Source organism: Phaethon aethereus, assembly GCF_964289735.1.
Source record: "Phaethon aethereus genome assembly, chromosome: 2".
NCBI classification, from domain to species: domain Eukaryota; kingdom Metazoa; phylum Chordata; class Aves; order Phaethontiformes; family Phaethontidae; genus Phaethon; species Phaethon aethereus.
In genome coordinates this window covers 161,017,490-161,041,870 of record NC_138582.1, presented here as the reverse complement: position 1 = coordinate 161,041,870, position 24,381 = coordinate 161,017,490, and the positions used below count along the sequence as shown (strand labels likewise).

Sequence of the window (24,381 nt, the reverse complement as noted above, 5' to 3'; positions counted from 1 at the left end):
TAAAATCTCAGCTAATCACTAAGGTCCATGACCAAAAACATATTTAAGCATCTTATATAGGTAGGAGACATGTCACTGAAATCAATGGAAATATAAACATCTACATATCTCTGTGAACCTGACCCTTTGGTCTCTCTATGTCCCGTCTGTAAAATGAGGATAACATTAATTCTTTACCTACCAGAGACAGAGAACACAAATACTGAAAACTAAAAGGTGCTTAGATTTCACTGCAATAGAAAATCAAACAAAAAAAGAACATGTTAAATGGGAGAAAGCCTTAAAATTGGGGGAGTTGGGAGGAGGGAAAGAGAGATGGACTCAGTAATGTGTTAGTCTTAAGCGTAAACTTTCTGGATACAAAGGACGGATTCTAACTTCAAAAGTGCCTTTATCTTATTACTGCTTTTCTGGAATATGCTGCCCTGATTCCCCCTGCAGAGGCAGGCAGTATATGATACAGCAGGTGCTGAACCTTTTAAGTCTTTGACAGTTATGATTTTTTACATAAATTGTAACATTCAGCCCAACCACTCTGTTTCTTGTTATGCTGCCTCATTTACATCAACCTGCTTCTTCAATGGGAGCACAGAAGCAAAACAGCCAAACTAATTCAGTTTCGCATTATTTGCCTGGCAACATGTTTTTATGGGATCCTGGAACATTTTTGAGGTCTCTGAGAATAAGGGAGAGAGACCCTTAACACCGCTCCTTAGCCCAAAGAGCTACTCAGGCATCTTCCATCGAGATGGAAGCTGCGGACAGCACCAAGTGAATTGATGTCACCTTCTCTACCATTTCTCTTAGCAGAGTTGAAGCAGAGTGTGCCAGCAGCAAGTCCTGTTCTTCAGTCAGCTCAGCTTCTTTAAAAATTCATAGGGAAAAAGTCTGATTAAAATACTTTTAGAAGAGCACCTGTTACAATTTATGTTTATGTACCTCTACAAATAGCCAGCTTTCCAGAGAGTTAGTGGGTAACGTAAAAGTTTCTTTAAAAAAGAATCTTTTCCAAAATAACATGCCATAGCAATAAGCACAAACAGAATATAGGTAAGGAAGACACAGCAAGTCCAGATTCTGCCAGACTGTTTTAGGGCAGCATCTAGAGTACACTGGCACGCTTTTCCTGGCAGGATCACAACACTGCTTTTCTGCTACTATTAGACTTCCAACAAAATTCTCCCCAGGTGCCAGCCTTGACACTGCTTCTACAGACAAAGGAAAAAAAAAAAAAAAACAGCACAGAGAAAAAGAAAAAAATCCAATTTTTTAGTATAGTGGAAGAATTTTTTTTTTTTTAGTAATGAAAATTCACTATAGAACATTAAAAATGAAACGTGATCTCAGAGACAGCAATGGGTGATGGGGCCAACAGCAGTGTTTCAATGCAGCCAGAATTTGATACTAGCTAACAGCAATGTAAGACACTAAAGAGTAAATGGACCTATTCGATTATCTACTAAGTATACTGTCCGTAAAGAAACAACTTGTCTAACAGTCAAATGATGTATCATATGGCATAGTCACTCTGAATCCCAAAGCTGTCCATCTTTAGACGCTTTAGCATTTCTTAGTGAAAAATAAGCCAATACACAGATTTCAAGGCAGATGGAACGCAGCTTCCAGGAACTCCGTTTGCAAAAGATTAAGGGGCAAATAATTGGGTCCTTTCCGCAGCTGGATCACAGTTAATCTTGGGGTGCCAAAATAGGATTTGAAATGGATCCATGGCAGATTCATTTTTGCTCTTAAAGTTTCCTGTACTTTTCCACAACGTCATCATTTCAGCGATATCAGTCCATCTGTTTCACTACCCAGACCAGAAGGTGCTGATGTTTTCCTTTCCCATTAAAAGCACAAACATATGATGTATGAAAAATTCATAATGAGAATGAGTGGTGATGCAGCCAAAGTAAGAGAACAGGAGATATCGTGGAAATGTCTATGTGATATCACAAAATGTGAGGATGGTACAGTAGCCCAATGGCCTGTTATTGTGAAAACCTAAAGCAAGCCTCCTATGAAACTAGCATACATATCATCACTTACAAATCTGACTTCAAGAAACCAGTTAGCTTCATTTATTAAGAAAACCAACCTTTACTCCGGATAGGCCAAAAAACATTAGGATAAAAATACTAGACCCAGGTCTCATTTACGCCATACTGCAGTAATTCGAACTAAGGAGAAAGTGTCTTCTGGTGGAGCGGGCAGGGGAATAGCGTGGCTCTCTAGCGTGGCTCTTCCCGGGCTCTGGCACCAGTGCAATGTTTGTCCTTAGAAATGCAGAACTTTTTCCAGCTGTGGTTCTACCTCAGAATATCTCAGGATCCTTTGAGGGTTGCCAAGGGGTTTTCACAAGGAGCTTGGGAAGCCCCAGCCAAAAGAAGAAACTATAAACTATTGTAGACGTTACTTTAATGAAAAACAGGACAGCTATCCCAGGAATGAGCTATATCATTTTCTTGAGAGAACTCAAGAGTCATTATGAATCATAAGGACTTTTTAATTGAGGAAAGGCAATTTTCCAAAAAAATTCTTCTAATATTCATAGACTGAATTTGAGAGAGAGACTGCATATCACTGATCTACAAAGGACTCTGAAGGGAACACTGTCTATGCTGACTAGCTACAATTATTGCTCATCTTTCCTCCTGCTTCATCACAGGTGATGACTTCTTTGCTGCAACACTAGTATTTTAGTTGCTTCTATGTATTACAAATAGTTTTTCCTTAGTCAGATAGAAGAATTGTGAAGTCCCTAAAACACTGATTGTCAGAAATTGTACAAGGGAAAAGCTTATTCTATACTTGCTCTGTATCTTAAACTCTTTTCTTAAATATCTGCTACCGATCACTGTCAGAGGAGAATGTTCAGCTAGATGAATCATCTGAGTGAGCTAATACGGCACTTCTTCATCATTTACCAGCCCAGAACAATGGGTTTTTACACCTATCCAGACTTGTTAGCTGGGTACAATAGACAATGGCTTCTGTCAGTCTGCAGAAATATGTTAGCAGACCTAATGGCTTAAAAGGGAGAGCGGGAACAAATGTGAAAATTCAAAACCTACTTTGCTGCCACAGGGTAATAACAACAAACCCTTATTTCAGACAAAGCTCGGCTGTAACCAAAAAAGCCAGCCACATGATGAGACTGTGCTTTTTACATCTTCCATGTATCTTCTGACAAAGTTTTCACTCCGCTGTGACAATACATGAAAACAAGTTGTATTCTGTTCTGCACCCCATGTTAAGCAGGGAAGCAAAACAGAAATGAGTCACTCGAGCAGCTCAAAGAGTCTCTCTGAATAGTCCCACTGGGGTTCAAGTTTGCAATGCTCAATATGAGAAACACTGGATGTAATGGTGGACAATTGAAGCAAATATTCAAAGTCCCAATGACTCTTCATCTTTAACTTATAAACAAAGCAAATAGATAGAAAGGTTAATGAAAATTATCGCTGAGGTTGAGAATGAATGTAATTTTCACAATTCTAAAATTCATGAGTTACAAAATAATTATTGGCACAGAGAGCTATGTAACCTTAACTGGTGTTGTATAAGATCAGTTCTGATGGAATGAATACATATAGCTCAATCACTGTATGTGGTCCAACAGTAAACCAACCCACCAATAAAAATTAGCTTCCTTCCAACACCACAGCCTATAAATATACACACACTCTGCAATGACTGACATTTTTTTTCCTAACTCACTCAGTGAAAGCAAGCTGAGCAATTCTGCAGCCTGCAGATGAAGGATCTGCTTTAATTTGATCTAAAGTTCCTTAAATACCTTATTTATAGGAGCTACAGTATGCATTTCACAAATCTCAAAGAATGTAAGCAACACTTGTGCAACAACAGACTGTGCTTAATATGAGAACTAAACCTAGAAATACTGAACTTAAATTCATTAATCGGAGTCCTAGCAAAGCAAGTAAGGAGACCAATTGCTGACTGCTCTCTATAGATCTGTGATTCAACCCCAGATCAATAATTTTTCTTTCCAAATTAGACACAGACACCTGATGAAACCTCCAAAAATGGAAAAAGCACATGGAAAATATAAGATTCATTATTCAAAGTACTGAGTAATACAGCAAGCACCACCAAGAAGAAAATTCTAAGTCCATGCTACTATTTATGACAGGGATAATAGCCTTGGGATATTTTCTCCCACCCCAGGACTGGTGACACTACTCTTAGCGTTCTCATATTTTGTTTAAATCCTGCTTGGTAGGATTCAATGTCCTGCAGTGCGAAAATCAATATGCATGCTCCACCCGCTGCTCACTCTTTATTGCACCACTAAAATTGCAGCATCTACACCGGATGATGTTGGATATTTTGGAAACTCTTATACAAGGTTATAAATGCTCTGACTCTTACAAAAGGTTTCCCCTGGCTTCTGACATCATGCCTGATTTTCATACCTAGAATTACTTGTAAAAGCAACTCACCAACTCACCTAAATACATTGTCAGAGAACATGCAGTCAGGTAATAAGACCTTTTTGTAGATACATTTGTGAAATTATTTATGCAGGTGGAAAACTTAAAAGAGAAATCAGGTTACAAAAGTCTTAAAAAACAGAAAAAATAATAGAATTGTGGGAAAAAAAGCTATTACACTTATACCTTGTTCTTAATGCAAACACTGTCTATGCCATTAGTCATTGGTAGCATAGTAACAAAAAATGATTTAATAATATGCTGTTTCCCAGAATTAATATTCTTACAATTCTGCAAGAAGTTTCATTTTAAAGGAAGAACTTTTTGGTCTATTGCTCAGTTACCCATGTGAGGAACCAAGAGACCCTTGATTCTTAACTTTCGATCTCTCAAGCCCCGGATACCCCACGCAATGCTACAGGCTTGGGGAGGAGTGGCTGGAGAGCTGCCCGGCAGAAAAGGACCTGGGGGTGCTGGTTGACAGCTGGCTGAATATGAGCCGGCAGTGTGCCCAGGTGGCCAAGAAGGCCAACAGCGTCCTGGCCTGTATCAGGAATAGTGTGGCCAGCAGGAGTAGGGAAGTGATTGTGCCCCTGTACTCGGCACTGGTGAGGCCGCACCTCAAACCCTGTGTTCAGTTTTGGGCCCCTCATTACAAGAAGGATGTTGAGGTGCTGGAGCGTGTCCAGAGAAGGGCAATGAAGCTGCTGAGGGGTCTGGAGCACAAGTCTTTTGAGGAGTGGCTGAGGGAACTGGGGTTGTTCAGTCTGGAGAAGAGGGGAGACCTTATCGCTCTCTACAGCTACCTGAAAGGGGGTTGTGGTGAGGTGGGGGTTGGTCTCTTCTCCCAAGTAACCAGCGATAGGACGAGAGGAAATGGCCTCAAGTTGCACCAGGGGAGGTTCAGACTAGATATTAGGAAAAATTTATGTACTGAGAGGGTGGTCAGGCATTGGAACAGGCTGCCCAGGGAGGTGGTGGAGTCACCGTCACTGGACGTGTTCAAAAAACATGTAGACATGGCAGCTCGGGACATGGTTTAGTGGGCATGGTAATGTTGGGTTGATGGTTGGACTTAATGATCTTAAAGGCCTTTTCCAACCTTAATGACTCTGTGATTCTGTATGATTCTGTGGTTGTAATGTTGTAAAACTCAGTTCAGAAAAGCTAGTTCACCCAGTCGTCCAATCCTCCAGAAAAAAAGTACATTTGTGTTTTTTTCAGGTATGCTTAGATTTCACAATTCTAGACTTGTACTTCTGAGTATATTTGTTCTAATTTTTTTTGAATCCTTGAAAAATAGAAATGAAAATAAAGAGAAACATCCCAAAATACTCCTTTATGACAAAATGTAGAAAATCAATGCCATTTCCTTCTCAGCATCACCCTCGGCTGCAACTTGCTCAGTAAAACAGCAGGGAGGTGAAAGCCTCTAAAATGGCAGGTTTTACTGTAAAAATTGATGCTTTCAGTAGCCTTAGCAAAGAGTGATTAACACAGAAACAGACATAGGGGCTGTATTTTGAAATTAATGCAATAGTGTCAAACAAGGACATTCCAGACCTATTTCTTTGTAAGAGGGAAAATATTGCCGTTTGATTATTCCAACAGATCTGTTACCACAGCATTTGTGAAATTTCTAAAGATACAATAGGTTTTTTTCTCCCCACAAAAGACAAATATTCTGAGAGATCAAAGTCGATCTACTGCATAGTTTTATAACATTAAGGAAAATGGAAAATAATACTCTGTGACATGGAGTCACTAGAAAATAAAAGACATATAAACAGGTTTATCTTGTCCCTAGTTTAAAGAAAGGTGGTAAAGTATAAAATAATAGAAATTTTAAGATCACAAGAATATTCTCAAGGCTAAAAGCTGAACTACCTTCCAGTGAAAATAAGTTCACACCATCAGTTGTCAGGCAAGAGCCCATAGCATCACCTGTCAAACATAAGCTGAAGACAAATCCAGGATCTATCCTGGTACGAGAGGCACAACAAAGTTTATGCCAAAATAACACAGCAGGATTAGAAATCGCCTAAGCACCTGCTATTCAACAAAGGTCAGAATTTGAGCACCGATTAGTTTATGCTGCTACATGTATAAATAATGAGTAACCAGAGGATTTCAGAAAAATATTTAAAATGTTGCAAGAGTATGGGCCAGGGCAAACTGCTGCAAAGCTATTTTTTTTTATCAGTGATCCCGGCACTGGGAATTTGAAATTGTTTCTTAGGTTCTCTGCAGTCTGTATAAGACTATTAAAGCTGTACCAGAAACTACTTATCCTTAAAATACAACTTAATTCCTCTAAACACCTCTCTGCAGGGCCTGGAACATGGCTGCACTTAAATATTACGTTCAGTGAGACACAAAGGACGAAATTTGTGTGACTAAACAAAACAGCAGAGGTAATCATCTGATTCCCTAGTCAACGGAGACATGACTCTCTAGTCAATGGAGAGCTACACAATATGGTCAATCTAGGATATGATGAATCTCATCCTGCAGTTGTCTGCAATCACACAGGTGAATCACACCCTAAAAGTGCCGGTTTCTCTACCATTTATAAGGAGAGCCCAAGTAGGCAGAGACTGTAGACTCACAGCCATGTGAGACAGATGCCTTCCACACAGCTGGAGCACACATTGTCCGTTCAGCAACAGCAGGGTCAGTCCCGGGTGGCAGAGCGTTTGAAGCACTGTCTTGGGACTCACTGTCATTAAGAATGGGATGGAGGGTGGAGGATTAACAATTTTGCACATTTGCAACCCCTTCAAATATTTTTAGAGTTGAGATGGACCCCTGTAGAGCAAATTTAAGCCTTCTATCAACAGAGTTGTTAAAAGCAATAGAAATAACATCTCCATCCATATAATATGTGCTGGCATTACCAGAGTGTGTATCACCTGCCTCCATACACATTGAGCCAAGTGGCATAAGGAAAAAGGTCTACTTCTTTAAGAGGCAGTAGGCTTCTGATAGAGCTTTCTGTGATGATTAGCTGATAATGTAAGAATAAGAGATTAATGTAATCTCTTCCCAAAGTTCAAAGTAGAAAAATTAGTCACAAGGAACCTGGGATGAGGTGAAGGGCAGAGCCCTAGACAGAAGAAAACTGAAACAAACAGGGAGAAGGGCAAGGTCACATGTGAGAAGTAACAAACAGATACTTGCACATGTTGTTAAGTCACCATTCTCCAGGGAGAAAACCAGCAGATTTTATAAACAATAAGCCACCAGTTTTAAAGTCAATGTCTGTATGTTCACATGTTGTTACATACTAATTTTGATGCTGAAGGTATGTCTTTAAGACAAGCCAGTATGATGTCAGTAATGCTTTACTATCAATGCTTGGCTGAGCCTTCAAAAAATTTTTTTAGCATTATGCAGGAAGGAAATCGGTTGGTTCCTAAAGCAGATGAATGCAGTAGTAAAGATGAAACAATAAAATTATTCCAAAAGATTTTAGCAGAACAGGTAAGTGATCAATTTTGCCTTAAATCTTACCAAAACATTAAGTGGAATTTCTTATATACTAAGTGCTAGACTTGAGCACTTAATTAGACTGTCAAATCTAGGAGGACCAGAAGTAGATTAAACTTTGGATACTTATACATAGTGATCAGACACTGCGGTGTGAAGGAAAGATTAGATGATCATAACTAATCTAAGTTTTAATTAAAATTTAGAAGCAGACAGGTTTTGCACTGCCCACAAGGGAGAAAAACCTGAGTTCCGCTGAGATGGGTTCAAGTGTATTTTCCTCATTTCTGAATTGAATTTGCTATCCAGTCTTTCTAGTGTTATTCTCACCTTAAAGAAAATTCTCTCATTTTAAGCAACTCACACTGAGGGCCACATTCTATTTTTATTTATTGACTGGTGGAATTACCTCACAGGTTAATAAGATGGTACTAAGCAGTTTTCAGTGTCAATGAACATTTTAATTTTAAATTTTAAATCAGTGTATTCCTCTTCGAGCATTCACTGCCCTCCGCTCAAGCCTGCAGGCAGTGTCCAAACAAAGTTCACTTTGATGGAAGGAAAGGGAAGAATATTTTGTCATTGTCTCTCCCACATATATGCAAACACATGCTAATGCCCAATCTTGCAGAGATTTTCAAGCGCAGATTGGTGGTAAAATTGGAGCTATAACTCAAAACATAAGACAATGCATTTTCCTTCCTCTGTAGGGCTGATTGACTTATTCATTATGATTTTATTAGGTGGTGAGTTTAACTCTTCTTCTATTTATAAATTGTTTCCAATTCAATTCCGACTTCTGTAAAAGTATTCATTATTCATAAATACTTTATGAACTGTTTAGGTAAACAATTTTAAACTTAGTGAATATTTTAATCTGTTTCTTTTTCCACTGGGAATGACTGGTCCAAGTCACATAGAAGTAACCTTAGCAAACACTTTCAGCACATGGTGATACTCATTAAAGTTAGTATATGTAGAGTTCTTTCTGAAATGAGGATAAACATAACAAGCCTATCAGATTGATGAATATCAAATATTGTTTGAAGAGTCTAAGTATTACTCTTTAAAGAAGAAAAGTCCAAACCTTTAAAATTTTGCCTTTTTTAGAAGAAAAAGTACAGGAGATACCAGAAGGAGATTGAGAGGAAGAAGCCAAATGGGTCCAATAGCACATATTGCACCAACCCTCCTCCTTGATAAGAAGAGGTTGCTGAAACTCCATGAAAGTGCTGTATGGAAAAAGAGCTTTTAAGACAGCAAGCAACCTGGAGGAGATGGAGGGGTTGGGAGTCTGACAGTGGGGATGCTGTCTAGCAATTACCCCAGAGAAAAGTGAAGCAAAGCTTCAGGAGGGCTCCATGTGTTGAGCGACCAGCTCAGGTCTCTGCACGGGAACTGCCTGCATGCTTCCGCGGCACAGGGGTGAGGGCAAGTGGGTAACAGCAGGGAGGTCCCACAGGGGCGGGAAATCGCTGCGCTTCCAGCTACCATTTGGGAGGCAGAAAAGGTGGGAGATGAAAGAAGGTGTCTTTTTGTTTTACAACGCTACTCAAATGGGAAAGTGGGAATTCGACAGAGAACAGACCTGTCTCATGAAGAGTTGCAAAGAGAAAAGGTATGTGGCTGAAGAAAATAACTGACCTTTTGATAATGTAGAGTTGATTTAGGTTTTTACATTGTTTTGCAGTATTGGCCAATATTAAGACCCTCTAACATCTTGAATGTGACTATTAGCTGGATGACTGCTAAAACCTAATACCTATAAACCAAATTAAAAGCTTGATGTTTGACACTATATTGAATGTCACTAACTATAACATTATCAGAAATGAGTGTAGTACTGTTAGAGTTTACCTGGAAAGACCTGAAACTCATCAAACTATTTGAAAAAGCTGTGCTAGAGTCTTTTCACTTGCCTGCTCTCCTGCTGCTAAGTAAGGGGTAGAGGAGGAAGGAGAGCATCTGTACCAAATGCATAAGCAACTCTGAGAACAATGAAGAAAAACAATGCTGCCTTAGTACATAAATCCAAAGAATAGTTTATGAAAGAGGTAACGTGCCTCTTGGCTTGCTTTCCTGGAATATTAGAAAAAAAAAAAAAGTAAAATAGAAGTGATTCCAATAGTCCATATTGAGCTACATTAAGAGAATAGGCACAAGTTCAAAGGAGAGTATTACCCCTGCCTCTGCTCAGCAGCAGTGTGTCCACATCTAGATTATGTATCCATTTTTGATCCAATTTCTTGAACTGAGGTTCAGTAAAGAAATTGAGACACTGGAGAAAGGGTTACAAAGTTGATTGAGTCATACGACCAGTAAGAAGAGGTGGCACTGCTCTTGTATTGTGAGGAAGTGGCTAAGGGTGGACCTTAGCCACCACCAATACAGCAGCATGGAGGGTAGTTAAAAAGACAACATAGTCAAAGTCTTCTTACTTTTGGGTGATAGTAAAACAAGGGGCAAAAGCCACAAGTTGTAGTTTGGGAGGTTTAAGATGGATGTTGCAAGAGCCTCTTTTTCTCTGGTGCTAGCCAAACAGGTCAAACTTTGGGTAGAACCCAAAGGATTTTAAAATTCCTTTCCATGGAAGTTTCCAAGACTGAAGAAGACAATCTGATATAATTTCCATTTATCTTACTTTTAGTCAGAGACTGAACAAGATAATCTCCAGAGGTCCATCTAATCAGCACTTCCATGATTCCTTTAAGCACTTCCATTTATTTAACATTAATTATTTGACTTGTAGTTGTTAAACCTTTCACATAAGGACACCACCAAAGGAAATTAAACTGTAACATATCCTAGTAATTTCTCACACCATCTTTTTCACTACGGACAGATATGTAATGTTGTGTATTAGTCATTTACCATAAAGGATATAAACTAACAGCTCTCAATGAAGACTAATATGAAAAACACCCTGCCAAAAGATCTCACCTTGCAAATATAGCAATAAATGGCAACATAACAGCTACTTGAAGACAGAGAAAAAAAATTTTTTGCAAAATCTGTATTGGCTAGAATAACTCAGCAAATGCAAACTGCCTTGGAACTCAGAAAGTTGGGCAGCCAAGACATCATGTTGTGTGACTGAGCTTGTATGGAAACAGGCACGGGTCTCATCTGTGAGGGTGTGTCTGACTTCCCCCTCATTTTTTTACTCCCACAACTAACACGGGCTTTTGTTCGCCATGGTTATTTCTTAACATTCAAGTACAGCAAAGACATTTCAATGTGTTACCAACTAAGCACTTAAAACACTGTGGGGGAAAAAGTAACACAAAACATGATACAGTGAAACAGCGATTATGGAATTAAATTTGTGACTAAGGATAACATATCTTTATCATTTTTAGATAATTTTATATTTTTAACACTTTAATTGTGCCATCAAGTCAGTCAAGCAGTGTAATGCTATCTATAGGGGTAAACAGTCCTCCCAAGGGCCAGATCTGGGACGCTGGCTCAAATCAGTTGCTGCTTGTCAGCTGGCTGGAGCCTGATGGAGAAAAAAAATCTACAGTCCCTCTCCCTCCACCCGTTGTCTTTATAGTTGATTCCTTTTGTTATAAAAAACATTTGTCAGCACCTCGAGCCCATCTGCCTAGTACAATCCTCTCAGCTCAGAGTCGCACCTACGCTGTTCTCCTGCCCCACACGGTCTCCCCTGCCTGACATCCGCTCCCTGCACTTCTCTGCAGTATCTGTGGCTCCACTCTGCGTGTCCCAGCCAGCCCTTTCGGCCTGTCAGCTGGTAAAACACAGGCTGGGTACGGACAGCTATAAAATACAGAAATAATGCATTGGCTGTAACATATGTATGTGAGAACCAGCTGCTTCTAAACAAATGGGTAACAGCTGATTTTGACGCTAATGCCCTTTTGCTCCTCTGCCTCCTAGTGATTTTCAAGAAAAGCATTTCATGATATTTATTACACATGAAAACCTCAAGTCTGTTCAAATAGTGTTGAGACTGGGAACACATATGAAAAACTACTAGAAGGCAGAATGATAGATGGGCAGAGAGTGCTTCCGTCTCTACAGCACTTTTCTTATCAGACAAAGAAAAAACGTAACAGAATAGTGAATACGAAGGAGCATCTAAAGACTCAACACAGCTTTTAGGAATGTATGAAACAACCAGAGGATGCTCAGGCAGGAATTTTGCCTCTTCACAAAAGCAAGTGGAGCTAAAAAAAACCTAAAAAGAACAAAAGGTAAGTTTCTAAAATACTGCAGACCCAGCAGCTTTACACTTTCTTTCTGAGTCAGAGGTTTTGTTGGATCACACGCAGGTGAAATAAGGAAAAAAAAAAAAAAAAATCAATTATCTGACCATGCTAACTAAATGCGAAAATACTGCATTCAAAAAACCCCCCACAAACCCCAAGATGGGATAAAAAAAAAAAAGTTGTTTAATAGTTATGTGTTTGACATATGCTAAGTCAAACATAGGAAGAATATTCTAAGCCTTCCTAAAAGATTGGAGACACTTCAGTTAAATATACAATGCAGGTCTGTGCAATGCTTAATTAGAAACCAGACAGCAGTAGGAATAAATAAAAGACTCAAAATGGGAAAAGATCTTTTTGCAATTTTAAGATTGTGAGAAACTGCAAAAGAAAAACTGAGCAATGGACAAGTATTGGAGGGAAAGTAATTTTATTATCGTGAACTGCACTGTCTATCCATGACCATACACATATGTACGAGCAAAACAAAACAGAAGGAGAAATCTTTGAAATACAGTGAGTGTACGCTAAGAATCATCAGGAAAGAAAATGCATGTGGAATTAAAAAAGAGTTTTAATATCACCCAGCCTTTACAGGAAACTGGTAAATTTGTCAGAAGCATTCTGCCAAAGCTGTAAAATACAGAATAAAAACATCTTAAGTGAAAAAAAAAGTGTGTGTATATATATTCTGTGTAGCAAAGGGAAAAAACAACTTTTGTAGGAATTCATACTGATTACTAAAACAAGGTAAAAGTTTCATGGTGTACTGTGGGGGGGACAATCTACTTATTGAGATTTTGTGTGAGTAAGATTAAAACCATGATTTTGAAAAAGTAAGCCTAAATGTTTCAGAATTTAGAGTACCTATTACAAAGCTAAAAAGATGTCAAACACTAGGTGCCATAAAGAGTTGATATCTTAAAAGAACTTGAGGCAAAAGTAGATAGAGACAAAATCTGTAGATAAAAATGCAATTAATATAGAAATAGGAAAGGAAAACATATTCCCTAGTAACAAACAAATATGGAAAAACCCACTGATAGTGCAATGATAAAAAACAGTCTTATGCTGAATATGCAAATGTTCTATAATTACAGATTCATGGTACAAAACAGCATAATTAGTTTGGATATGCTATATTGTTATTCACAGTTTCCAAAAGTAGCATTATTAGAGAATACGGCAGCTAAAAAAGTAATCCATTGCTTGAATTGATATTTGCTGACATTCCAAGTGTGGGAACAACTGCAATATGAACTGCAATTTGACTGCTGTGTTTTCAAGTGTGTTTCAAAAGCATGTTATGTACCCATATGACTTCAAGCCCAGTGTATGTCCAGTCCAATGGTCATGTGGAAGGTGTTAATTTTTTTTAAAGAATGATCTAAGAGAATAAGAATGAAGTTCAGAGTTTCACGTGACATCATTAACAGGGCAGCATTTTAATGAATAATCCAAACACAAAGACTTTTTGCTGTTGAGCTGTTGCTCAGCCTGTTGCTGAGAACAAGGCCATCCAGAGGAGGCCTGGCAAGCTTGCTCAGCGAAGTCCAACAGGAAAAAGACAAGACATCTTTAGTTTCTTCCACAGGAGGAAGAAACAGAGACGGTCTCCAAATTTCAAAGATCAGAAAGAGAACAAACTGTGGAAAAGCCCACAGAGAGCTTCATGGAAAAGTCTAAGCATTAATGCAGAGGTTAAAATCCACGAGGTGCTGCAGAGATCTTCAAAACGAAGGACGCAAGGCAGGAATTGATAGACAGGCCTTGATGTTTGCATTATATTACCACTAATTTCTGTGTTTCTTTTGGAAGAACTGTAAAGTTATTTGGGCCACAAAGAATTTCATACATTCTGATCCCAGTTGGCAATTGTCACTGCTAGTTGACAGAAACATTACACAAAGGAGACATGCAGACCTTTTCTCCTTTCTATCAGACATATTCATTAATGTGTTATTTTATCAAAAACACAAGTGAAATCTCTGACTGATCACTCTTTTTAAACAAAAGGAATATGATGCTATTGGGTTGACATACCTATCTTCCAAAGAACCAATAATCAAACGATGCAAAATCAAAAAGCTTTGCACAACCGTGTTATGAAAGCAGATAAAACTAAATATATATTAGTAAGTTTTCTTCTGTACCTTTCCCACAATACACAAAATCTGCATTCCTCCTATAATGAAAATACATTCTTCATAAATACCAATTTCCTGGAAAGAACACTTTTCATAAATGTCTTAGATGGTAAAGAGCAAGTCAACGCCCTATCCAATTACATCTGGTAAGCAGAGCAGCCATACAAGGAAAAAAATAGAAAAAAATCTGTATTTTTTGTTCTGTGCTGTGCTGTGCAACATACATGAACTAATCCAGGTGTTCGAAAAAGGGTTTAAAAGTGTATTCTTTCTGCTGCTTTATAAAGTAAAAATTCTTGCTTTTTCTGAAACTCATTCTAGTTTTCTGAAGTTCTATTTGGGTTTTGAAGATCCAAAAAATATCAGTGGTGCTTTAGCACTTAAAAATGCAGGAATTTTTTGCAACCTTTTCAGTGTGTTATTGTCCATTGAGCCAAAAAGTTAAGGCAGCATGCCAGTGATACCAGGAGAAAGTAAATATGTCCAGTCCAGCTGAGTTCCTCCAGTGTAGCATGTCATGGGGTTTATGTTTCTATTCCTGGCTTCAGCAGCCATCAAGGGGAAGAATTTGTTAAGTACACAGATGTCTGGAGCAAGCTGATGCCAAGGAAATTTGATGTAAATGCACTGCTCTATTCAAGTAAAACTATATTTTTTTTTGTTGAAGGCCAGAAGAGTTTGCCTTCCTTTGTATCAATATTTGAATTTAAAGAAAAATTTGCTTTCTCCTACCTCTCTTGTTTTTAGCTTTCCATATACCTCCATAATGATGTGATAATCACCCTGCAAATATGTGCAAGAATTGCATTATTCCTTTTAAGTTTATTTCAAAACTGAGCTTATAAAGGTTTACTTTCAAGTCTGTTACTTTCATTGCAGCAAATGATACTTTGCCTTCAAAAATAGTCCTGACTGAAATATTTAGCAACCCTTTCGTAATGCACAAGCTGCATGAGACAAGTCACATTCATTTCAATTTTCAAGTCAACTGATTGTAAATCATTTTCGTTTTTAAAACAAATTTGCTGTAAGAGTATAAAATTAGTTCTAGCAAAGTTATATTCATCACCTTACACTTACCTGGTTAAAATTAATTTAGGAAAAATATTTTTTTCTCCCTGTCAAGAGCATCCTGGGTTGCAAAGAAGACAAACGAGGAAAAAAGTGCTATTTTTTCAGTCTGTAAATCTGTTGCATATTTCCACAGCCTATGAGCCTCTCAAGAATATCTTGCTGACTTGAGATAATGAATTTAAAAGTGTATCCTACTCTTTTTGGTTCTCCTAATAACACTGTTGATATTTGAATATCTTAAGCAGGGCTTTCCTCAGAATAGTGTAAAAGAAATTGCTTTCCTTGAAAGTAAAGCTTAGAACAAGAGGCTGTTATAGCAAAAAATTAAGTAGCAACAAGCATACTCAGGAATCATGTAGCAACGACTCCAACTTACATAAACAAAACAAAAAACATTTATCTGATTTCTTTTCCAAATAGGTATGCTGCACGGTTCCTGCACTAAAGGGACAACAGTTGTAATTTAGTTAAAATTTAGGTAAACCAGAAGACAGAAGCTAAACTACCGATTATTAGCCTAACGTGATTTCTTTCTAATATACAGTGTCCTGTCAAACTGTGCTAGAAACAATGTCCACCGGGCCCACAGCAAACACAAAAATATGACTTCTAGTTCAGGAGAACCATATGCCACTGAGCACATCATGCTGAGAAGGTACAAATGCTGTGAAATGCCTCTGTATGCTTGAACTTTCCTTACATGTTTCTGTGTTTTCTGTTTCAACACGCACAGTGGCCACTCCTAGAGGCAGAATCCCGAGTCAAGTGGGCATTGTCGTGACCCTGGGCAAATATCCTTGTTCTAATGCCCTTAAGAAAGCGTGTCCTGCAGGTTCCACCTCTGCGCTGAGCTCTTTCTTCTAGTAATGCTCATTGCTATGGCAGCTGCACTTTCACAGAGTCAGTACCATGTCATCAGCTCGTCTGAATCACTGGTTAGAAACTATTCTATGCAACAAATGTAAATCCCTCTTGGAGTAAGCAAGTTGAGAAATACTACTGTTCTCTTTTACTATTGCTTATGCCAGTATTTCAAGTTTCCAAAATCTTGCTAAGAATCTTAGTGATGTGATCACTTTGCACCCATGATAATATTGTTGGGACAAGAAGAAAACAAAATATGTTATAATTTATTTAATCCATTTAAGTAAAAAAAGTATTTTGTGCATTTTAGCTCAAACAGGGAAGTGTATAGATGATTTATCATTCTTGGTATATTCCAAGAAGTATCTTCTCCCAAGCTGGACAAGAGGATGCAGAAGATCAACATAGGAACCAGTATTTTTATTTGCTTCAGGCACTACTCATTCACCCCTCTATGCTGATATTTACTTCATTCCCCTCTTCCAGTGATTTAGTCCTATCTAAACAGCATCCTTTTGATTGTTCTGTTTATCAGACAATGAGAAATATTTCAACTCCTCATAAATTATAGCACTACCAGTTTCAGAAAGTGATTCATCATGTTTCTGCAACTCTTAGAAGGGCTTTTCCCATATAGATAGTCACATTTATAAAAATCGAATCTTCAGAAAATCTTCTTCATGAAGAGTATTTCAAAAGATTTGACTGACTCAAGGATAGTGTTAGTGAAAATGCCATGAACAAGGGTATTTGAATGCTAGCAGATCATTCCTTTGTAGGAAACTAATATTCCATGGTATTCATTTCTATCATCAATCTACTAGCAGATAGTATAGACAAAGATAGACTCAATGTGTAAAGAAGGCATAAAAACTATATCATTATGAAACCTGAACTCAATTTTAGTCCAAGTTCTTTATTAAACAGATTACCATCAAGTGTGTCACTCATCTAAGCTTCTGTCGTAGGCTTCCCTATTGTAGTAAACATTTCAAGCTAGCAGAATCAGAAACTATATTTGTTATTCATGTCATATTGTCCTTTGTTTGTCCATTTGTCATATTGTCCTTAGTACATGACCACACAATCTTCCATTTGGACCTTGATTCAAATATAGGCATCATTTAGAAGTAATCAGCAAATAGGAAAGAAAGAAGATGTAAATTTTATGAGGTTCTCTATGGATTTTTCTTTTAATTCTATGGAAATAGATGTCAGCAGACTATTGCTCAGGAAAAAAAAGAAGAAAACAGTAATACTGTAAGAAGACATCAGGAATGAAATAAAAAAGAAAAACAAAGTCACATTAGAAAAATAAGTAAGAACCTATAAAACCACTCAAGTTAATAACCTCCAAAATATCTGGTCTTTAAGTGTATATACATCTAATAAAAATAGTTAAGTGTTTAATATAGACATTATTAAAAGTTTTACTTATCATGGGACCTACTATATAGTCTTCCAAGATAAATTTGTCCTGCTCCTTACATCTTTACAGAACAGATGCTGTCCCCTATCGCTTCCAGGGAAATTAGGCACGACCAAGTTGATCTAGCTAGTACCCTTATGGAAAGGACAAGAAATGGGTATGATGTAGATAAAGGAAATAAGTCCTCTGAAAGAATTAAGTCCTTTCCTGAGGTTACCCGAAACATTTCTGTGAGCTTGACAATGCCTGGCTTATCTATACTGCAGGAATGGTCATAATGTTTTGCACACAATTTGCAGGAGAACAGCATTAACTGTGCAAGAGACCATCACAGCCAGTGAACATGACCTAAGGGCTGGATGTATTACATCTGATAGCACCAGCAAAGAGCAGAGCCTTCTCTGAGCAACCTGATGTCAGTAATCCATTAATCTGATAGCCTGTATTGATTCTACTCCTTCCATATTTCTGTCCTCACTAAGCACTTCAGAATTTGCCAAGGATACTGAGAGGGGAAAAAAAAAAGAAAAAAAGTTATTTTATCACATCAATCATTTGAACAAGGGCATTCTAGCATTCTATTATCTTTTACAGATATATTTAAGATTCTCATCACTGGGATACCCACAGGCCACAAAAACTGCCTGCAAAAGTTTTATATCAGTTCAAAGCATATACACATTTGTGTATGCACCTTTAAATGTCATGAGCAAGGAAAGATAAAAGAAAAAGTACTTTCATTCTTCACCACGGTTTCAATTTGTGTGTTCCTTGTCATTCTATTGCTATGAAGAAATAAGAGACAAGTCCAAATTTCAAAGTCCAAGTTTCCTTAAAAGAAGCGTACTGCGGTTTACTGCAACAGATACATCCAGGGAGGTGGGTTGCTGATAACAGAGATCCTGGGAAAGGTTGGTTTATTGATCAGAGAAGCACTTAGTAGGGGGAGATCACACGAATTCAGTTGAAGTAATCAAAATGTTACGGTAGTCAGGAAGATGGAGACAGGCAAGCATCATTTGAGGTGGCCTGGGGTATCCCATCAGCCTCTACATATTTGGCCCTCCAGAAGGGCGTGGGTCTCCTCCTGAAGGTCTCTCACCTCTGACATCCCTGTGGAGGAAGCTTTACAGAGGATTCATCACCAATATTCAGGCAATGTAAATGAGTGCTGGCTGTCCCTGATCAATTTATATATCAATTTAGGTGTCTTTGCGCGATGAATTTGCCACCCCTCTGCTTCACTATATTCAGAGAGCAGATACTAGCTATTCCACTCATACAAAGTTGCCCTGATGAAAAAGTATTTCTTTCATAAATTTGCTTGCATAGCTTAGCCTTTAAAAACATGACAAGTGAAAGAGCCACAAGTATTATTCACAAATAACTGTTAATCAGTCAGGAATTATTACAATAAAATTTTGCTTAGTTTGTTTCATTTGGATGGGCTGCTGGACAGGAAATAAATCCCTGGAAATTTTTTGAATTCTCTAAATCAGTGGTTTCCAAACCAGAAGTCCAGCCTCTAAGTATACGCATGAACTTCCAAGAGATCAATTTTTTCTCATAATTAAACTAGCAACATGCTAATACAATATTACTAATTTGTAATCGAGATTGTAACTGGAAAATATTTAGGAACAAAACCCCACAAACATGATGCAAAATTAACCATTTCTACAATCCTCTTGGAATAATTTAGACTACAAAGATTTCTTGGTCCTGTGGCTGTCTACAGCAGAGGTATATTTCATGTATTAGTACCTAAAAAGTTTGTCCATCTTATTGGCTTTCACTTTATCCAAGATTTGTTTTTCTAGTTCAAATTATGCCATTCAGAAGCTAGAACATCCTTTCCAGCTTCAGAAATAACACAGAGATTAACTTCAGAAAGCTGAATAAAAATTAAAAGGAACACAGCAGATGTAGCTTGCAATGAAATCAGAGCAGTGCTACTTATCTGAATTCAGGAGAAAGTTAAGAATTGTTTCTAGCTCACTAGAAGTTGTGTGTTTTCTGCCCACACAACCTGAAATATACTGTGGTGCAAAAGTATACAGGGCAAACTATTTTCCTTTCCTGCTGATTTATTTATATGACACCAGGATTCATAGATGCTAAAATTTTACTGTATAGAGTGTCAGTCACAGATACGCACTACATAGGGAGGAAGCACCTCTCCTGAAATTGCTTCACCAAGTCCTTATTGCAGATTCAGTGAGTCAGAAGGCTTTTTACTTTTATAAAGTCTGCACTACCAGGCCTGAAACACACTGTGTTCAAAAACTTGTGAAGATGTCACCTCAGAGGGAGCACAAAATAATTATAACCCCCAATGCAGCTAACCTTAGTCCAGAGTTTTTACTATACCTCTGTGTGAGAGCTTCTCCAGGATGATCCTCAGGCGCTGAAGAACAGGGGGTGAAATGTCGTATTTATAGATGTCTATTACTGGCACTCGCTGACATCTCCCAAATATTCCATCTACAGGAGAGAGAAAGAAAAAAGGAAAAATATACATTTTATTTTCTGAGAGAAAGAAATGTGTGATGAGATGCGCATTTCCAATGTATCCTAATTATATACTGAACGAACCTTTTAAAAGACACTTTAAAAAGCTATCAAAGGACTACTGAAGTCATGAGACAGGGTATTCTCTATCAAAATAAATAAATACTGGAAAGAATATTATTTGGAGGAAGATTCTATTGTACAAGATACACATAGTTTATTTTATAAAGTAATTTCACATTTCTGCCTCCCAGATCTTTTGATGTAAGACTTCTTTACCGACAATTCAGTGGGGAAAAAAAAATAATGTTCAGCACCTACTACGTTGCAGATGAAAAGTGCAGCATCCAGGCATATAATATTAATTTGCAGAAACTACGAGGATTTGCTGAAACATTTTTAATGCAGGAGCTGTGTGTTAGGCATTGGTAAATGAGAAATGAATCCGTAATGGCTAGCAAAGGCTCATTTCAAGAAGTACCCTCTAATGAATGCAATAAAAGAAAGCTGCTCACAGAACAATGAGATATTAATGTGGCCTAATTTATTTAGCTCCATTCCATTTGTCTAAAATGACAGACTCTTCTCATCAATGTCTTTTCACATCGCACCTTCTAATTAATTTAGCTTCTTATTAGTCTTTATTTAGAGAATTGTTCATTTTGAGACAAGCTTCCTGTGTATGTGTGGGAGGAACAGGGAGTTCAAACATTCAAATTACCTTTCTCTCTTTCATACAAAAGACTAATTCAGAGCCTAGGTGCTTCACATCCAATCTGACCATCTGCAATTCTAGGCCTCTGAGAAAGAAAGTGGTTTCATTTATTGTTCGAAACAGTTCTCTTCTATATAGTGATCCAAAGGAAGCTCTTTAAATGCAACAAGTTTAATTAGCAAAATATTCTACTGCAGTACTAGTTTTAACACAGTAATTACTTCAGCTCTGATATTACATCTATGCTCAAAATGGATAGCTGTACCAGATTAGCAGAAAATAATGGTATTAATTTGCAAACGTCCATTACTTTCTCTGCTAGTTCACAGAGCTAAAAGACTACAAATGGGAACTACTGGCCCAGCTGTTCACTAAACACAAATAATGGCATAAAAGAAAATAAACCAATGCAGGATGCAGAAAAAGGGCATTATTTGCCTTCACTGTTAAACACAAATACCTCATTGAAATTAGCCAACTTTTGCTTTCTTTGCCTTTCCAATCCTCCTGTCACTTACAAATGCCAAATCATGTTAATCCAAATTAAAAACTTACCTCTGCATCTAATTTTGTTACTGGAAACTAGGTTTAATTTAGAAACCGCATACACAGGTCTAGTTTGCTTTTCTGCCATATAAAGTGGCCTAACAGCAGATTAAAAGATCCGTTTACAAACCTGTTGCAGTTGGAAATAAGCAATGGATATAAATATCAGTCACTTGTAAATGGATGAGTAACAGGAATAATTAAGGTCCTGATTCAGAAAGGAATAGAAGAACATTCCAGTGTTTAAGAACAAGATTGTTCAAAATGAAACATAACTTGAAATAGCCAGCTCTATTTTGGAATATCACCATTAACGGCTACAAATAATTAGGACAAAATCTCTGTTTATATCAACAACAAATATTCCATGATTTTTTAGACATAATGTACCTTAAAATAATTATAACCTTATTTTAGAGTTCAGAAAAGCATACACATTCAGCCCAAATTAAAGTTTTTTTGTATTAAGTATCATTTAGAGATAGCTCAATGGATGCAAAAGCCAATTCACTCACAAATTCTAAAAGAGACCTAACCTTTTTTTTCTAAAACCAGAGTTTTCAGAAACCTTTAGCCTACTGCCATTGAATGGAACAAAACCTATTTAAATTCTAAAATTAACAATTAGCACATGGGTCTAAGCTCCATTATACAATCTATCCAAAAACACTGGGACTGCTTAGGGAGAAACGGCAAGTTATTTTGGCTTTTGTACTTGAAATATGGGCATAATAAGCTTTGAAGAGGCTGCAATCACAAATAGTGCTCTGCTTTGCTAAATGCAGTACTAGGAGAGCTGAGAAGGAGTACTATGCCCCAAGGAGTGGTTGGCAAATACCATCTGTAAAACGCAGAGGGTCTTTATAGTGGGTTTACAGTTGGACTGGAGTTGTGCAAATAGTAGATTTCATAGTTCAGTTCAGTAGCTTTTTTTAAAAAAGTAGGACTTCTCCTAGGGTTTTTCTATTTGTTCGGGGATTTTTTTGTTGGGGTTGGTTTCTTTGGGTTTTTTTTTTATTTTTGCATTTGATTGCAAAGTTTCTGTGGCAAGATTTAAAATGTAGAAAATTTAATTGAGGCTGAGTGTTTAATTTTCAGGGTACCTTTTAATTAAACATTCTCAAAATTACATAAATCATAAGGACAAAAATGCAAGGGAGAACCATTTTTCAAAAAAAATTGGTAAAAGTTCCCCCCCTTTTTCTTTCCAATAAATCTATTTGGAAGATATGGCCAAAATTCAGAAATTGCTTTGGTCCAGCACAAACCTCATTTTCACTTAAATTACAGCTAATGTTTAAAAACTGTCCAGCTTAGTCTGCCATGAACTATCCAAAAACACTGTCATCTTTACAGTGAGTAAATACATGGCGCGTCTTTCCAGACCAGCTGGACCCACCTCCAGCAGCAGGGTGATGTGGGGCTGTTGCAGTGTGCTGGTGTCCGCGCACCCTGTCTTACACCCATTTGACCTCTAACAGCCTCCAACGAGCGAATTGCCCAAAGCTGTCATAAACAAAAAGGAAAACGGAAAATCTCCCAGATTTTACAGTAAATGTCATACGGCAGAGGAAGTTCAAAGCATGAGTGATGCTTTAATAACTGAGTGTGTTCATACTGAACTTTGATTAAAATTGTAGTCTGAGAAGGAACGTAATATGCAAAAGACATCTGCTCTTTACACATGCCCAGAATGAAGGAAGGTTGAGACAACCAATCAATATACACATATGGTTGCTATTAAAGTGCTATCATTTGCTAACCGTTAGCAAAAAGTAGTATCTGAAATTTCCATAGTAATATCTTATAAGTTATACTTAGACCTGGAAACATCTGTGTTACCAGCATGGTAAATATTGACTTTTAGATGGCTTCTACATTTATTTTCAAAGAAGAGACTAAATAAGAATAATAATATACACAAGGAGAGAGTGAGATGCTTCTTTATGTATTTGGCTATTTTGCTAATAGGTTTGAGAAAAAAAGCAAGCATAGATTTTTATAAGCTGCTATTTAAGATCTCAGATTTGGACAAATATATATTACAAAGTTAGATGCTAAGATTAAACGACACAAATGTAACATAACCCAGGTACCCAATAAGATCTCAAACAGTGGCAGACAAACCTCTTTTATTAGACCTGGAGCATGATTCATGTATTTACACTGAATATTTATCAACTTCTAGTGAAAAAACCCACAACTGATAGACTAAACAGTGAACAAGTCAAAACACAAATTCTGGAAGGATGATTTTTGAGGAAGGGTTAGAAGCAAATGGAAAACTCCCATCTTAATTCATTACTATTGCGCATTTTTGATGAATTAGTGGATATTTATGATCTCTATTACCTACTGAGGAAGGAAGCACCGCTTTACATTCATGACTGACATCTAGGTACTGAATTATATAAAGGGAGAGCATGAAAAACTATAGTTTGAAACAGTTTTGAAGAGTTGATTGTGCCAACACAAACCACTTGGTTAGATAGACAGCCATCACATGCTTAACTGGTACTAAAACGTCTTTGGAAACTTGCACTGAGTGACCACCTTCACCCTGAAGGCAAGACTATATACTAAGTATATTTTGCTACTGAGAAAAGCTATGAAGACTGGTAGAGATGCTGGAGTTTGTCTGCAGGCTGACGAAAGCTTGATAGATGTAAATTAAAAGATTGTGTTCTGCAGTAATTAATTATTTAGATCTACATGCAGTGAAATTTTCAGATGGTGCTGACAAGTGACCTTTGCAAAGGAGCCTTCAAGCAGATGCTTTGAAGCACCCAATTCTTCTGCTCTTCAAACTTCCTGCAGCAGCCGGAAAGGAAGCGGATCTCCAGACAGCAACACTATTCGCATCCATAGGTGGACCAACGCTTCAGCTTCCTTACCTTAATTAGCTGACAACTGT

General features: G+C 37.6%; 1 protein-coding gene across 1 annotated transcript in view; it reads right to left on the bottom strand.

Annotated features, from left to right (window-relative positions):
* The window catches only part of PTPRN2 (protein tyrosine phosphatase receptor type N2), a gene marked incomplete at its 3' end in the record, with an annotated part of 669,211 nt that overhangs the window by 475,043 nt on the left and 169,787 nt on the right, over window positions 1-24,381 (bottom strand). Inside the window, exon 3 of the mRNA XM_081996867.1 lies at window positions 20,066-20,179. Within this exon, the coding sequence (XP_081852993.1) occupies window positions 20,066-20,179 (114 nt within the window). The remainder of the gene's footprint in view (window positions 1-20,065; window positions 20,180-24,381) is intronic.